Source organism: Molossus molossus, unplaced genomic scaffold, assembly GCF_014108415.1.
Source record: "Molossus molossus isolate mMolMol1 unplaced genomic scaffold, mMolMol1.p scaffold_m16_p_4, whole genome shotgun sequence".
Taxonomy (NCBI): Eukaryota; Metazoa; Chordata; class Mammalia; order Chiroptera; family Molossidae; genus Molossus; species Molossus molossus.
The window spans coordinates 124561335-124579571 of NW_023425377.1; the positions used below are offsets into that span (position 1 = coordinate 124561335).

Here is an 18237-nt window from a genome sequence, read left to right on the forward strand (position 1 = left end):
GCCCTGGCCGGTTTGGCTTGGCCTGTGGTCCAGAGAGACCCGGCTTCGGTTCCCGCTAAGGGCACGTACCTCGGTTGCAGTTTGTCCCTGGCCCTGGTTGGTCATGCGGGTGGCAGCCACTCGATGTGCCCCTTTCACGTCGATGTTTCCCTCTCTCTCTCTCTCTCTCTCTCTCTCTCTCTCTCTTCCTCTTTCCCCCTCCCACTCTATCTGAACAAAAAAATGGAAAAAAAAAGGTCCTCGGGTGAGGATAAAAAAAATAAAAAAATGAAATGAAATCATTTCCTAAATGTACAGGCCAATGAGTTCCAGTTCAAGTGTTACTTGTTGTTGGTATTTGGACTTTAGGAGGTCTTTAGGGAACGTCAGTCTCTACTCTGGTTATGGATGGCTAAGGACACTGTCACTTGATATTATCTTCTCAAATATTACATTAACTGCTGGTTGTTTCTGAAGAAGTACATCAAGGTTACAAGCAACTCCTGACTGCATCTGGGAAACTGCTTTCCTCCCATCATCTACGACCTCAGTTTCCCAAGTTTCTTCCTTCAGGACCACCTGGGTTCCAATCCAAATTTCTTTAACCTGAGAAAAGTTTGTATATTTAACAAGTAGCCCAGATGATTCTTGTGTGTGAGATATTACTCATGAAATCGTTAATAAGTACTCTGTGTCAGCGTCCTGGATGCATCGGGAAGCCTTCAAGCTTTATCTTGTTTATACCCCAGGTTCTCAAACTTTGTATGTTATATATGTATGTATATATACACACACACGCACACACCACACGTATACATATATATTTTTTAATCCTCACCTAAGGATATTTTTCTGTTTATCTTCATATAGAATGGAGGTGGGGAGGAGAGAGAGAAACATCAACATGAGAGGGACACATCGACTGGCTGCCTCCCGCAGGCCCCTGGCGAGGGATGAACCGCAACTGAGGTACATGCCCTTGACCAGAATCAAACCTGCAACTCATTGGTCCGAGGGCTGATACTCTAACCACTGAGCAAACTGGCCAGGGCAGTTCTCAAACTTTACTATGAACAGATCTAAGTCACCTGTAGAGCACGTTAAAAATACTGATACTCTGATCTCACCAACAAACCCACTGAATGAGATTATTCAATTAGCACTATGTACATAAAATAAACACTATTAATAATCAGTGGATTGTGTTTTGAGTAGTTTTTGCTCAGACTGATGAAAATTTGCCCCGATCAAGTTTTTCTTACTGTGACCAATAGTCTACATTCTTCCAAGGGTAGTCTGAGAGTGGAGGAAAGCTGACCAGTTACAGGATATTAAGCTCATAGTATTGATCACATGATGTAATCAAACCTACAGTGGCAGGACCTAGGAAAACTCCCCTCTACATTAAGACCCTATCTGCACAGACATGTACACACATGTATGTACACATGTTAAACATGTTTTTAAGACTGTCAGTGCCTCTTAAGAGTACTCGTTCTCTTACCCCTCCACCTTTCTAAGTTCTCCCTGGTCGCTGGTCAGAGGTGATGACACAGCTGCTTTCTGCATGTTACTAATCTGTACTCCACAGCCACAGTGGTGACAGATTCCTGGCTGAGGGCAGTTAGAGACAACCGAGGAAACAGACAAGACTGCACACGAGTATCAATCATGTGCCATGTGACCATGATTTTTGTTAGGCATCAACTTCACAGAATCCTGCTCATAAGATAATCATAGTCCAAATACTTAAAATCCCTGAAAAGCATGTTTAATCTACAAGTAGTTACACCTGCCAATAACGCACAAGGATAATGAAATTTCAGTTCAACTAGCCATACACAAAGTATCAAAATCCCATGATTATAAATCTTTTGTATGAGTTGTTTGCAGATTCTCAAAAGGCTAAAGAAATATTAATATAAATTTTTCTGAAATATTCTAGCCAAAAAATATTAGTTATCTAACCCCAACATTACACGAATATAGAAAATAATCAAATGTAGTGCCACTTACACGCTCTGCTTTTACCAGGAAAAAATTCTCCCGTCCTGTAATGAGCAGACACAGCTTTCACTTACCTGTTGTTACTGTTTCCTTAAGGTCCAGCTGAACCCGCTGCATCTGTGCAAACTGGTGCAAGGCAGACACAGGGTTTATCTCTCCACGTCTGTATTTCATTATAAACTCCTTAGGTATTTTTTTTGGCGGAAGGACAGGATTTGAAATAGATGAAAGACCTTTGGAAAGCAATGGTTCTGGAAAATTACCTAAAAAATAAATGTTTACACGTGTCAATTTGCTAAATTAAAAACAACAAAAAAAGACAAGTAAAAAAAGCACTAAGCTCTTCCCTAAAGGGGAAGACTGTCCCTGACACACTTGGCCATCTGTGTTTTCTTCCATGACAGACAAGTTTCTCCTAAACAATTGTGGCACAAATGCCAAGTGCAACCTGTCCTTCTGGAGCGCGACGGCTGTTCTGCAAGGAGGGGCTAGGTCGCTGGCGTGTCATCAAGGGGTACCCAAGAATCACCCAACTGCAGTCCTGCCCAGGTCTTCGGGGCGCTCTTGGCCACTGGGACACTAAGGCCGACAACAGAGTACAACGCAGGTCTGCGACTGGACCCTCGTTTCTGGTTTTCCCACTGACTCTTTTTTTCCATTTTTTTTTTTTTTTTTTTTGTACAGAGTGGGAGGGAGAGAGAGAGAGAGAGAGAGAAACATCGATGTGTCGCGTGGCTGCCACCCGCACGACCAACCAGGGCCGGGGACAAACTGCAACCGAGGTACGTGCCCTTAGCGGGAACCGAACCCGGGTCTCTCCGGACCGCAGGCGGGCACTCTAACCGCTGAGCCAAACCGGCCAGGGCCCCCCTGACTCTTATATCACCCTTCACGTGGGAGCCGGCCTCACTGTTCAGGCGTGTCTGTCCCGGCTGCGCCCGGAACCCCACGCGAAGGGGTTACGGCCTCACCTCCACGTGGCAAGACACGCTGGACGGGCCGCCCAGGGCCGAGCGCGGGGAGGGCCTCTGCGGGCTCCCCGAGCGCCAGGGGCCGGCCCCCAGCCCGCAGGCACGGACTGGCCGGCCCGAGTCCTAAGGGACGTGGGCAGTACCGCAGGTGGAAGGGACGCCGTACCCGTCACCGGTGTGACCTTGGAGGCCATGCGGGACAGGCTGTCGCCCTGCGGGGACGGCGCTGCGGGCGTCGTCACCGTCTGGCCGGGCGGCGGGGCCGGCAGGTTCTTCTTCAGCATCTGGGCAAAGCTAGGGACCTTGGAGCTCTGCTGAAACCAGCCATTGTTGGCCGCCATCTTCTCACCTGCGAACCGGCAAAGTTGGCAGGAAACGAGCCCGCACGGGCCCGTCTCCAACCGGCGGCGCTGCTCGGCCGGCTCCACGGGGCAGGGCCCGGCTCCCCTCTCCCCGCCCCGGCTGCGCTCCACGGGCCGGCCTGAAGCCCTCGGGCTCCGGGGAAGGAGCAGGAGGGGCACCCGGTCCGGGGCACCCGCCGGGCCCGGCCCAAGTCCCACCCACCGAAATCGTCCTTGCGGCCCTGCTGGTCCAACCTCGTGGGCGGGCAGCTGAGGCCCACCTCCGGCCTCAACCTCTCCCCTCAGGCCACCGTGCGTGAGAGCCCCGCGGCCAGCGCTGCGGCTTCCCAAGACGGTCTCCCGGCGGGTGGCCCTGCGGCCCAGACTGACGCGCCCGCCCAGGCCTCCTCCGAGCACCAACCGTCTCTGCGCCTGCGCCGCGCCCCTGCGTCTGCGCCTGCGCCTGCGTCACCGAGCGTGGGGAGCCGCGCATGCTCACGTGTGTTGGCGGCGCTGGCGCAGGCCACGTGCTCTGAGCGTGGAGGTACCGGCCCGAAGCCGAGCTCCGAGCTCCTCGACGGAAAGCCTGATACGGTGGCGCCGGGGGACCTGGTCACTCACTCTGCGCCCGGGTGGCCCCACAGCCATCGCAGGTCCCTGTTTGGGGCCACCTTGTGCACGGGGACTCATGTCGGGCCTCCTTATCCATGGCCCTCTTTATCCAAGGTGGTTTCGAGGAAACCCTTTGCTTCATCCCCAGTTATGCGCTGTCACGGCACCTGGACGGGCTGGGCTTCCTCCGAGCCTGTCGGGTCCAGAATAAAGCACCCGAGACTTCCGCCGGACAGTTGGGAAAACAGGTGGAGGCTTTGAGAACTGATGGGTCCATTCTGTTCCACCCAGCGTGGGTGTTTTCAGCTCTTGGCTGCACGGAGGTGTTAGCTGATAGGTCGTTCACCGTATCTTAGTAGTGCATTTCTAACGCGGATTTGGCACGCCCAAAGGAGCCAAGGAATTGAGTGACGTCCTTATGACACAGTTTAAGCACCCCTCTACTTCTTTACATGGACAGGTTTCTGAAGTTGATTTATACCATTTTCACCAAAAAGGAAACAAAAATAACAATAGTATTGATGGAATTATACCTCATCACAGTAACGAGTAATATCCATCCACAAATACACAGGTAATTGGGTGAAAAAAAAGGCTCATTCCTCTCATTAAGCAATGCATTTTCAGTAAAAATGTATCTTTCTTTCGTGATCACCAAAATGTGTTGAAATATCTTTTTTCATCCTTTCACTCTCAGTCTATGTGTGTTTTTAAGGCTAAAGTGAATCTCTTTTAGCATATTGTTGGATCTTGTTTTTCTATCCATTTAGCCATTATATTTTAGTTGCATAATTTAATCATTTAGTTTTAAAGTTTTATTTGTTGGTAAGACTTACTACTGCTATTTTGTTTTCTGGTTGTTTTGTAGATCTGTTACTTTTTTTCTTACCTGGCTCTCTCGTGTGTGTGTTTGATGTCTTTTGGTATCATGGTTTGGCTTCTCTATGTATTCTTTTATATAATTGCTACAGGATTTTTCCTTGTGGTTACCACGAGGTTTACCTAAAATACCTTAAACTTATGACACCCTATTTTAAACTGGTAGCAACTTCAAGTGAACTTGTAAAGTTTATACATTTACATTTTCTGCTCGTCACATTTTAGATTATTACTGTTGCAATTTACATGCTTTTTATATTGTATAACTACGATCAGATTATTGTACTTAGTTATTTTTATTACTTTAACTTTTTTTTTTTTTTTTATCCTCACCCAAGGACATTTTTTCATTTTTTGTACAGATAGAGTGGGAGGGAGAGAGAGGAAGAGAGGGAGAGAGAGAAACATCGATGTGAAAGGGACACATAGAGTGGCTGCTACCCGCACGACCAACCAGGGCCGGGGACAAACCGCAACCGAGGTACATGCCCCTAGCGGGAACCGAACCCAGGTCTCTCCGGACCGCAGGCCAACGCTCTAACCGCTGAGCCAAACTGGCCAGGGCTATTACTTTAACTTTTAAACTAGAATTGTAAGTGAATTTTAGATAACTATTACCATATTGCAGAATCTAACTATAATTATATATAGTCATCACCAATGAGAATTTACACTATCTTTCTGTGCTTTTCTGATGTTAATTACCATTTAATTTTATTTATTTATTTATTTTTACTTCTACTTAAAGAACTCTTTAGCATTTCTTGTAAGGCAGGTTTGCTGGCAATGAAATTTTTCAGGTGTTGTTTGGGAAAGTCTTTCTCTCTGCATCATTTCTTAAGGACAGCTTCACTGGGTATAGAATTCTTGTTTGACAGTTTTTTCCACCCAATATTTTGAGTATGTCATCTCATTCTCTCCTGGCCTGAAAAATTTGTTTAGAATTCTGCCTGTAGTCTTGAAGAGTTCCCGTGTATTCTGTGTATGTACCTTCTTTTTTTCCTGTTGCTCATCTTAAAATTATTTTTGTCTGAATTTTGATAGTTTAATTATAATGTCTCTCTGTACCCCTATTCTAGTTCAGCTGTTTGGGGTCCTCTGGACCTCATGGATCAGGATATCCATTTCTCTTCTCAGGTTTGGGAAGTCCTCACCCCTTATTTCTTTAACTATACTTTCTGTCCCTTTCTCTTCTGGAATTCCTATAATGTTCGTATTTAACTTCCCATAAACAATGCACAAATATGGTTTTCTCATAGCCTTGTCCAACAGAGCCACAGAAAGTTTGAATAGATACAGATTCAAATTGCCCTTTTCTTTCTTTCTTTTGTGAATCCTTACCCAAGGATATTTTTCCACTTATCTTCAGATAGAGTGGGAGGGAGAGAGAAACATCATCTCAAGAGAGACACTTCGACTGGTTGCCTCCTGCACTGTCCTGACCAGGGCTGGGAACCACAGCCCAGGTATGTGCTCTCGACTGGAATCATACCTGAGACTCTTCAGTTTGCAGGCGGCCGATCTAACCACTGAGCCAAACCGGCCAGGGCTGCCCTTTTCTTTTTATAGCATTACCACTCTAAGTGCCAGAAATAGGGTAAGTCTATACTTACACCTTTTTTTTTTTTTTGTAATCTCATGTCAATAATACTTAAAGCCATGGGAAAATGTTAACATTTAGAACTTACTGGTATAATTTTCTTTGAAGCAGAGAATTAATACCTGAAAGACTCAAGTAAGGAACTAATTTGTTTAATCTTTGTTTACTTTGTTTTATGAAGTACCTTTCTGGCAGTATTATCTTAGACAGTAGATCCAAAGTAGGAATCGGATATGCTTCTTTAGTAAGTTTGATCAATAGACACAGTGTTCCTATAGCCCCCATCTGTAGGGGTGGTTAGAGGAAGAATAGAGAGATCAGGCAGAAAGAATACGAAATTATGACTCTAGTCACTAGGGTTTTAGTTTTGTGTTACTAAGTTGCTGTGTGACAATAGAGAACAATTTTTAATTTCCCTACTAACACTGTTCATCTGTCCATCCATCTGTCCATCCTTCTACCAATGTCCTTGGCTGTCTAAGTGTCTTGGCTCTTCTGGAGGCTTTTTTTTTTCTTAAATCTGTCACAGCAAATAACGCCTTATCCACCTGAGAGCAAATTCTGCGTGAGACACTTTGAGGTGTTTTCTAGCTCTGGGTTAATTCCATTGTTTACCCAACTTTTAAATGGACTGTTCTGACTTGGCTGATTTCAAATCTGAGTTGTGATTAAGAGTATTATAGCTACTTTTGAGTATTATTTTAGATTTTGCTATTCTTTAAAAATCTTTTTATTATACTAATGCATGTACATTCTACATATACCTTTATAAACACAATATATGCATTATACACCTACCTTCATATGCCCAAAAGAATACATATACACATGTTCATAAAGAATGTACTATAATAGCCCTGGCCAGTTTGGCTCAGCAGTTAGAGCGTCGGCCTGTGGACCAAAGAGTCACAGGTTCGATTCCAGTCAAGGGCACGTACCCTGGTTGCAGTTCGGTCCTCAGCCCTGGTTGGGGTTGTGTGGGAGGCAGCAGGTAGATGGGTCTCTTTCTCATCGATGTTTCCGTGTCTCTCTCTCTCTCTCTCTCTCTCTCTCCCTCCTCCTCACTCCCTCTCTCTCTGAAAATAAATGGAAAAATATCCTTGGGTGAGGATTTAAAAAAAAAAAAAGAATGTACTCTGACTGTGTCCTCCTTCAGCTAAGTTTTATACAGAGTTCATTTATATAAGTATTGACTATCTTCTATATAAACACTGAATAGCTAACACAGGGTGGGCATCTCTTAATTATAAAAATAAGCTATCAAAGGAAGAAGACTCAAAAACAACTATGACTGAAACCAATTATTGTGACTTTATTACAATAGTTACAAACAATATTTTAGTGGTATTTAATCATACACAATTACTCAAACTATATACAAATAGGTATTTATACAAGTCTAAATTTAAAAAAAGAAAAAGCAATTAATGACCAAAAAAAAAAAAATCACATTATGAACAAGACTTTTTCTAAAAGTATGGCCAAAAACAGGAAATTCACAGTTACTCTCAAAATATTTTAAGATGCAGGAATCATATTGCACATAATACAATTATAAACCCTACTGAGTAGATGAATACATTTGAATCTAGTTTTTCACAAAATTTACATTATCAGGCAATACTTCACTGTATATAGAACGGTGGAACTAGAACAAACAGGTTAACTTCAATATAATGGCCACAACATTAGAATTATTTTAAAATTATATCTAAAATAACTTTAATATAAAAAAACACTCCAGTGTAATAAAACTTAACGGACACAAAATCATAATTGTTCACAGACTGAGTTACTTTTTAGTGTTCTTCTTTGTCTTTTCCTTTCTTTTCCTTCTCATCCTGTAGTGCAGTACCGAGTTTTTTGATAAGAACCGACAGAACTTTGTCCAGTGGGTCCATGACTCCTCTTTGAAGCCACTTAGGAATAGTAGTCCTGGCATGATGGAAGCCCAGTTTTTGAAGAATATAATCAACACCTACTGGATCAATTTTTCTTCCAGTCCAAGAAATTAATCTAAGATAATTATAAATAATAATTAGAGATGCAGTGTCCCAGCACAGTCCTGAAGGTAAGTTCAAGAGCATCACTCAGCCTCCATAATGTGCCCAAGACAAAAATATTTTCAGTAGGTGCATTTGAATAATTTAACCTACAATTCCTGGATTCACTATAATAGCATTAAAAATGTGTGATTATAAGTATCTTTGATAAGCCTACATACAGTAATGGACTTCAGTGAATTTCACTGTGATCATTTTAAGCCTAAAGTTACATAGTCACCTTAAACATTTAAAGGACACTGAGTTCATTCTAAAAGATGTCAATTAAGTTGGTGGGAGAAATCCTTTCAAATGTGTATGTATGTCAAGTCAGGTTGTCATACACTTAAAATATCTTTGTTTTGTCAATTACACCTCAATAAAGCTGAAAAAATAGAATTCAAGTATGTGGCACAGTGGTGGGGGCGGGGAGAATAAAATATACAGTGTTTGCTGTGCTAACTATGTTCGAAGGAAGAACCATGTTCTTCCTGTTCTTAGTATCTCTCTCTGTATAGAGCAGTGGTTCTCACCCTTCCTAATGCTGGACCCTTGAATACAGCTCCTCGTGTTGTCTGTGGGCGCATCTGCATGTGGGCGGACCCGCCTGGAGACGGATGGAGGAGCGGTGTCTCGGTTCCTGAGACCATTGGAAATATGTGTTTTCTGATTGTCTTAGGCGACCCTTGTGAAAGGGTCATTCGACCCCCAAAGGGGTCGCGACCCACAGGTTGAGAACCGCTGGTGTAGAGGAATAGCCATTAGTGAAACACCTCTGGCCTCTGCTCTCTGACTGATGATTTATCTGGCAAATTTATGGAGGAACTGAGTGAGTAGTGTAGTTCAGTACCCTTCTCCCTGCCTTCTTTCAGAAACATTCATTTTGGCCTGTTCCTTTACGCCACAGGTCTTCCAAGGACAGGTCCCTCAGTAGGTGAGCCCCAGACTGTGCCTGGCTGCCTGTGGCTGGGGACGTACCCAGTGCTGCTGACCACACAACTCCAGCCCCTGCGCCTGTGAGCCCCCCGGCACTGAGCCCCTGCAGGGTAAGTCCACACCCGGACTCCAGCAGAAAACCGCTGTCACCAGTGTCATCAGTGTTAACACTGTCATTTTAATCTCCAGTGCCTCACTCCCACTGTTTCAGTGAGGGGAAGGGTGTTCAAGCATCGATCTGCTGAAACTCCTAACTAAGAGTTACAAGCATTCTGAGTCAATGAACTTGAACCATTGTTAACAACCCTGCATCTTTCTTCTGAGGCAGCTGAGGCAGAGCGTACTGGTCATGAGGCCCTCAGGCGGCCCTTGGGCAGTGTCACTTGGCCAGAAAGCAGGCCAGAGCCACTGCTCTGCCCCTTGCTGTCCACCGCTGCACATGTCTAGTCTCGTGGTAGTTTGCCAAAGCAAGGGACATATTTATGGCAGACTTAACTATTTGATGCTTATTTTAAATGAAAAGATAAAGCAGGTCCTTGAATAACACCCTTTCGTTATAACACTGTAGGAACTTAACTCTTGTTATATTAAGTAGCCTATAGTAAAATTGGTTTCATTATATGTTTTTCCCTTAGAGTTACAGAACCAACTTATTGACATTAGGTGATGACTTAACTAGTCAATTATAGTTATTTAGATTTACAAGTACAAAACAGATTTTTAAAGTAGTTTTCTGCATTAGACCTTTGTGATATTTTAATGTTGTTCCTGAGTATTGACACTGTTACTATTTCTCACACATTTATGTGCTATTAACCCCAAAGTGTTTTGTCAATTTGGTTACAATAAATTACACTGACTAGAAAGCCCGCTGTCTAATGGAGGTTTTGTTGGTTGGAATTATTTTGGTGTAAGTGTGTCTGAATAACAGCTTATCTAAATGAAACCTATGCATCGTGCAGTGTTGCGTGAGGGCCTTGGAAACCATGACTCGGGTCAGACAGTGATGTCGATCGCTAAAGCCGACGCGAGGACAGGGAAAGGAGCAGGGAGGTTGTGAGTGTTGATCACAGACAAGGGCACAGAGAGCAAGTACTGCTGGTTACAGCAGCGAATATAAAAATAGTTAAAATTAGACAATACTTTTAAAATTATGATATGAAAACAAGTTGATGTAACTGGGATTGTAGAACTGAGAACATGACTCAGTAGAGAAACTGAAATCTGACAGCATTAAATTGGACTTTTCACGGATGGTTTTATATTGCTTCCTATACAGACAAAAAGACACTGTGACACGGTCCAGCCTATTATATTGTCATGACGTATGTGAGAACCTGTGTAGTTCCTCAGTGACGTGTGACTGTCACTACATCTTCCCAAACTAAAAGTTTACTGTAGCGACCTCAAGCGCCTGAAAACAACATCTTGGTGAGATGGTGAAAAAATAATAGCCAGGATGGGAGCGGAGTTGTTCTGACACTCTGGTGATCAACTGACAGAAGGTCACGCAGTGGACAGCTAGCCGGCGCTGAGCTAGCCCCAGCGTCCGCGCTCCTGCGCTGGAACTCTGGCTAAAGCAGAGGGACGGCAGAAACGGCAGTCAGGTGTTGTCGAGGTTACAGCTGGCTAACTTCTAAATATAACTTTGGTAAAAAATATTTAATAACCTAATTAGTACATAATTTATACCCATTTCCTCTTAATAAGCCCATAGAATATGGGTAAACATATATGCCCATTGCTCACCTGAGCGTGGGCTCCAGATGCCACGTGTTGCACATGAAATCTCTCCAGTCCACAGTGGTGTACGTGATGCTGTCTTCTCTGTCTTTGTCAGAGGAATTATCATCATGTATAATAATTGGACTTTTCTGTCCCGGTCGAGTAGATAAAATCCGAGGTGGAAAAATGGCTATGATGAAAATAATAAATTAATATTGCAAATACATATCTTGTAAGTTTATTTTAAATCACCATATAAACAGAATAATTTGTTCCATTTATCACTTTACTTATGAACTGGCCAAAGCCTCATTTAATTGCATTTCTTAAAAAGTAGTATTTTTAAATGAGCCTTAACTAAGTGCCAATAATTAGTGTTGCTTGGAGAAAGCCAATGTCAGAGTTATTGCATTATCTTATAATTAGAAATAACATTATCATTTATTTTTGAGTAATAGCATATGTTTTACATGTATCTGTGGGCCTGAAACTAATGGTACAGAAATCTGACAGCCGGCCTGGGGCATTGGACTTGACACTGCAGGTTTGCTAAGAACAGCTGGAGGTGGGTGACTTATCATTTTAACCGCTTCACTGAGATACAGTTCACATACCACATAATTCATTCATTTCATGTGTGCAACTCTGGTTTCAGTATGTTAATGGCAATATATGTATTTGAATGTAGTACTAACTTAGAAGCTTTTTATGTAAGCAGCCTTTTCATTCCATATGGTGAACAGTCGAATGTCTTATGAAAGATGAAATCTTTCTAAATTGATGATGATAAATAATAGGCAACATGTTCCTTTATCATGTAGTTGTTTCTTTAGTCATTTCGCTTGAATAGTAATCTTTCTTCAAAGAGGTTTTCTTTCCTTTCCTACTCTGTGAGAATCTACTACAAGGCCTGATAGTGTTGACCCATACATGGAAACATGTGATGTACAAAATACCATTCAGCGTGAGGCATGGTTAGAGTGAGTCTTGTGTGTACCCAGCAGACACTCAGTCTGCCACATGGTCTTACTAATAGATTATTTATATTTATTTCATTTATTGATTGATATTTGCAACTCATAGAGGAAGGAGACACATTCTACTCATTTACCATCAGACCATTAAAAATTCACATACATGACAGACAGCTGCCTTTTCTGAAGCTTGAAAGAAAAACAAACAATTTGGAACATAATGAACAAAATAAGCTGTCAGCCAAAAGAGACCCAGAGTCATAGCAGGGAACAGACTGACAGACCTCAGAGGGATGGGGTGGGAGGGGTGGGAAGAGAGAAACCAAAGGACTTGTATGCAGATACGCACAACCAATCCACGTGGACACTAGGCTGAGGAGGGCAGGAGCGGGGTGGGTACGGGTACAGGGAGGAGGGGGTCAGCGGGTAAAAAAGGGGACATCTGTAATACTTTCAACAATTAAAAAGTTTTTTTTAAAGAAAACAACACAACCCCCCAAACAAGAATCTGTGACCCACCTTTTTCCTTCTCTTTCAGGTAAGCCGACACTAAGTCATGGAGAAACATGATGAGCTCAGCATCCATCGTCACACAGATGTGGTCAGTGAACTCTGTCACCACACTGCACTCCACCTTCGGCTTCAGGCTGGCGTCTGCAAGGGCCAAGCTCTTTTATGGCAAAAGTTACTGAACAAGTCCCTGTCTCTGCTCCGAGGGAGCCACAAGGGTCAGTGCGACAGTGGAGAAACAAGTGTTTCTGTATGTGAGTCACAGGATGACAACGGTGTGCTGAGCACTTTATGTGCCATCTTTTCCTCATGAAAACCCTCTGAACCAAGTCCAGTGATTAGCCTCCATTTTACTGAGGAGGATGAGGTGCAGATGGATTAAATTATTTGCCACAGGTCACATGGCTGGTAAGAAAATCAATCAAATTGACCCAGAAAATCAATTTACATTATTGTATATAATTATATAGTTATATGATCAGACTATATTGTTTCACAAATAACTATGGGAAAACAGTAGTCTGAAGTTCCTTTAGCGTTTTCTTTATTAATTTCAGAGACTAAAAACTGCTTCTGCACATACCCTGCAATGAAGGCTCCTGTGGTTCTTGAACGTGAATGGACTTGAAGTCAAGCTGCATCCTGGGCAAGGCAAAGATCGTCTCTGTCTCGTGATTGTAGCTGGAGCCCCCCCTGAACCCGCTCAGCAGGCTGGCGTTCTTCACCGCGGCGCTGCTCTCGGTGCTGCTGGCGTCCACGTTACGGAGCAGGGTCAGCTCTGCGTGCGCAGGAGACAGTGAGTCAGACCGGGCAGCACGACAGGCCTGCAGCTGTCGTGACCTGACCCAGGAGCTTTCGTCGTGTCAGAAGTTGGAAAATAAACTCACATTTGAAAAAATAGAGCCCCATGAAGTTGTGGTCTTGAGAATAGTTATGTATCTCTTGTACATGCAGATAGGGGTATAGGCATATTTACATAAATAAATATAGGGCTAGGTTAATATATATGCAGTGATTATATTTATACACACACACACACACAAATAGTGATATATATCACAGTTCTTAAGACTGAAGCATTATAACATGGTTTGGATAAATCCAAGAATTCAATCTATTTTGTTTTTTGTTTCTTGAAATATAAGATGAATATTACTCTCAACTGAATTCATGTCTGAATGTAAGAGCTTCATTAATCTCAGCGTTCTCCATACACTGAATATTTCACTCTTACAGAATTTGTGATTAAATATGATCCTGATCTTGAAATCAGGTAGAAGTCCTGATTCTACCCAACATGCATGCTAGATTACATTATGGTTGTCTTATAAAATTAGCATCTTTCTAGGTACACAGGGAGCAGTTCAATATGCTAACAGCCCCACCATAGCATCCCAGCCAAAAAATGACCCCCTCCCCCGAAATGTGTACTTGGAAGGACAGTCAGTACATGCACACTCTTCTCATTTGCTTCCTTGCCTCTTTGTTCTCAGAAGTCTCTGATCCCTGGGGTTACCTAGTCCATAGTAACTATTTTCCACGGGGCCCATGCCATCATCCTTTCCATCTTAAAACACCATTTTTAATAACATATTCAAGTCTTAACATGTCTCAGTCTAGTCAGATTTCTAACACAAATGAAATGATTGGCAAAAGCAGTACTGTAACTTGAACATAAAGCCGCCACCAAGTAAAAATGTTCATGACCTCATTATTACAAGATTGGTGAATCTAATCAAATGAAAAACTCATCAAAACCACTCTCTTTAAACTTACGACTTCATAGGAATAACATTATTTAGTTTAATGTTATTTCATCATCCAGAACCTTACGTCTGTGGCATTCTATTACTTAGTAGTATAATAACTTTCCCAAACCTATAATATTTAGCATTAGTATGAAAATATTTTTCTAGTTATCATAAAATAAAATTAATTTCATTTATTTAAGCCAGTTTTATTTGGAATGTTTTCAGTTACATCTAAAATAAGTCTATGAGATGTTGCATTATCAGCGTGGAGAAATCATGTACTAATGTTGTTACTTATGTAAGCAGGAGTAAATGAAACCCTTCCCCCCACTTAACTTCTAAACAGTCAACAGAGCCCAAAATAGAAAAAACAAAATAAATATCTCCCCCCTCAAAATTCAAACTTTTAACCTTCATTTCTCGTGGCTGTAACATAATGGAACCATTCTTTCACACTGGCTACTCCGTGGGGTGGGTTTTCATGGCGACGCCTTGTTATCTTGGTTATTGTTGCCATAGGACTTTCCAAAGCACCACATGGTTTAGTAACCATGGTATTATGGCCCAGATGAAAATCCAATGTTTGTACGATATATGTAGAATGATCACTAGAGCCTAGAGGAAAAAAAGTTTCTTAATGTAACAAACTACATTTAGATGCAAGAAAATAGTTGTGTTCAGAGCAACAGATAGAGGTCTGTGAAAATGAGTATATAAGTGATAAAAAAAATCACAAGTTTTCTTTCTTTTAGTTATAAATGGATTTATCCCAAGTAAGATGAACAGCATCAACCATTGTTTTGGTCACATGAAGAAACCCGAGTAGGAAACGGCAGTGAAAGGCTCTGGGGTGCCGCGGGGGAGCTCAGTGCCGAACCTCGCCCACCGCCTCTGGCTGACTGGGGGCCGTTTCCTTACTCGGCCACTGTCTCTTTGTTCATGTTTATGAAGAAATACCTACAATACTACCTTTATGATTATGGCCAGCAGTAGCCATAGAAACTTCAACTGCCTAAATAAGAAACACAGCAGATGGCAAGTTCACAAACAAGTTCACCACGTCAGACTTTATAAAAATGGACTCATTGGCAGGGAACTCCTTGAGGTGTCAGGCACATAACAAATAGCATGGACTTCAGAAACATTACAGAGAAAACAGACAAACAGAAAGGAGAGAGAAAAGTTCCTCTGCCATGTATTATTACATCAGAAGAGAGGAAAGAGTAAAAGCTTGGTAAGTGTCAATTTACCATCTTCCCAGATCTTCTGAGCTTCGGTCCAAAAGGCAATGTTTGGTTCCTCTAAGTGAAAAAGGGCCCAGGATTTTGAACGGAAATTTGGACCATGAAAACAGGCTAGTGTCATGTGATTTCCATGTAAGCTCATGGACCCTCCAAACTGCATTCCGTCTTCCGGTAGCGGGATCTGGAACAAGGATATGTGGCATCCTGACACCACCTTCAGGACTCCAGGCCAGTGCCGGTGGTGCGCGGCATCCATCACTGCAAGAGAACCAGACAGGCCTGTCCTGGGTGCCTGTCCAGGGCACAGCCTGAAGGGCAATGGCTGGCAGCTGGAAGGGAGCAGGGCCCTTTTCTACAGCTGCAGTGACTCCAGGAAGGGATGAAAACAACATGAAGAAGAAGTGAATAAACATGCCGTCTCCCGACAGATGTAGCATAGGGCTGGATACAACTAAGGAAAGTGGTTAGTTGCTACTAATTGCAGCTAACACTGCTGCAATGACTAATGCCTGCATGACGTTTATACAGTTCTCACAGTAACTCTGTAAACTCAGTATTTTATCTGGACTGTGCAAGTAAAGCAGCAATTCCTTTTTGGTGGTTTTCCCACAGCTCTGGTTCCAGATCCAACCAGGAATCGTATTTAGTTTGCATGTTTCTTTAGTTTCTTTTAATCTAGAACAATTCCCTGAGCCTGTTTGTCTACCTTCCATGATAAGGACCTTTTAAAGAGCCAGGGCCAGGCGTCTGGGGAACACTCCCCTCTATTTGTATATGACTGGCACCAATTTTAATCGAAAGGAAATGCAGGGACTAGAGTAGAACAACAAGGGAAATGGAACCAGAGGAAGCAACTGAAACTATCTAGAAGGCAGGACATTCTGCAGGACCACTGGCCCGGCCGCTCACACCAGGCTGGTCGGGGCTGCGCGGAACGAAAGAGCGTGAAGGAACATCACCAGATCTAACCTGGGACCTTGACGTGGATATACTCGTTTGGACAGACTTTAGGATAATTTTAGGTCAGTTGCAGAATGTGGTCACAGGCTAGAAGAGATAAATTAACAAAATGGAAAGTGGGAGACTGTTGAGTGAAAAAGGTTACCAAACAGTATGAACAGTATTCTGGTAAAAAGTACACATGCACATACAGGTGAAGGTACATGCTCCTAGGTGTTCACAGGGATGACTTTTGGATAAAATGGGATGTTATCTTTTGCTTGTATGTATTGTCTAGTTTTTTTCAATGTACAAGTATTGCTTCTGTGATAATAAGAAGTTATTAAAAATGATCCTGACTTGAACAACTTCTTGCCACTTTCACCTCTATCACGCTAGTTAAAGCCGCCACCACCTGTAGCCTGGACTCCCACAGCGGGCTCCCCGTGGCCCGTAAGTGTGTGTGATGATGGCAATGACCACACGTGCTCTCCTTGCCTCCACCCTTAACCCTCTGTAGTCTGTTCTCTACACAGTAGCCAGTGATGCTTCACAAAGGAGTATTTTAAGAAAAAGTAAAATAATATCAAATCTGTTCAAAACTCTCCAATAGCTACTCATCATATTAAAACTCTTATCTGTGGCTTCTCTCTCTGAGTTGAGGTGCAACATTTTCCTGCTTGCTCACCTGTTCCACACAGCGACCACCTTGGTGACCCTCAGAGTTCTCCTCCTGCTCTGGGAGCCCCTCCCCAGCCCTCAGCCTCGCTCTCTCTCACAGAGAACGGCTTCCCGAGCCCCCTCTGAAATAGCTGTCCTCACACCCTCACGTTCCCTTCCCCGCTTCACACCTCTCCACAGCAATTCTCTACCTGAAACTGTCTTGCATTTCAGTTAGGAAATTAATGATGGGCTGTCTCTCCCACTGCAGTGTAAACCTCACAAGACTAGGACCTGACCCACTAGCTCTCCTTTGCCTACAGCAGTGCGTAGGCACGTGGCATGCTTAATAAAGGTCTGCCGACTGAATCACTGAGTGACAATAACAACCTGTCTAATATGACCCAGCTCAGAAATTCAAACTCAGACATGCTGATTCTGCAGCCCATGCTCTTAAGCAGCACGTGCAGTGCCACAGCTAGTACTCAGGAACGTGGGGTATGGGTGGTTTAGGAAGGATTGGCAGGGGGAGGAGAGAAATAGTGACTTCTGCCCTGGTCAGTTTGGCTCAGCAGTTAGTGTCGGCCCGTGGACCAAAGGGTCTCAGGTTCAATTCCAGTCAAGGGCACGTCCCTCGGTTGTGATTTGATCCCCAGCCTTGGTTGGGGTTGTGTAGGCGGCAACCAGTAGGTAATGACTCTCTCACATCGATGTTTCTCTCTCTCCCTCACTCCCTCCCTCCCACTCTATGTTTTTTTGTGTTTTTTTTTATCCTCACCCGAGGACATTTTTCCATTTTTTTTTGTTCAGGTAGAGTGGGGGGGGGGGGAGAGAGGAACAGAGAGAGAGAGAGAGAAACATCGATGTGAAAGGGACACATCGAATGGCTGCCACCCGCACAACCGACCAGGGCCAGGGACAAACTGCAACCGAGGTACATGCCCTTAGTGGGAACCGAACCCGGGTCTCTCAGGACCGCAGGCCGCCGCTCTAACCGCTGAGCCAAACCGGCCAGGGCCATCCCTCCCACTCTATCTGAAAATCAATGGAAAAGTGTCCTCGGGTAA

The 18237-nt window shown here is 43.4% G+C and overlaps 2 protein-coding genes across 5 annotated transcripts in view; both read right to left on the minus strand.

Moving 5' to 3' along the window:
* The window catches only part of ADAD1 (adenosine deaminase domain containing 1), a 36347-nt gene extending 33049 nt beyond the window's left edge, over positions 1–3298 (minus strand). For both annotated transcript variants that reach the window (XM_036240908.1, XM_036240907.1), the window contains exons 1-2: positions 3124–3298; positions 2061–2249 (exon numbers count right to left, since the gene is read on the minus strand). In XM_036240908.1, coding sequence (XP_036096801.1) covers positions 2061–2249; positions 3124–3298 — 364 coding nt within the window. The remainder of the gene's footprint in view (positions 1–2060; positions 2250–3123) is intronic.
* Positions 3299–7875: 4577 nt separating this feature from the next.
* Positions 7876–18237, minus strand: part of KIAA1109 (KIAA1109 ortholog) — a 147618-nt gene continuing 137256 nt past the window's right edge. For all 3 annotated transcript variants that reach the window (XM_036241410.1, XM_036241409.1, XM_036241411.1), the window contains 6 exons: positions 15578–15829; positions 14739–14942; positions 13160–13354; positions 12586–12720; positions 11117–11282; positions 7876–8405 (listed from right to left, as the gene is read on the minus strand). In XM_036241410.1, the coding sequence (XP_036097303.1) occupies positions 8189–8405; positions 11117–11282; positions 12586–12720; positions 13160–13354; positions 14739–14942; positions 15578–15829 (1169 nt within the window). In that variant the 3' untranslated portion in view covers positions 7876–8188. The remainder of the gene's footprint in view (positions 8406–11116; positions 11283–12585; positions 12721–13159; positions 13355–14738; positions 14943–15577; positions 15830–18237) is intronic.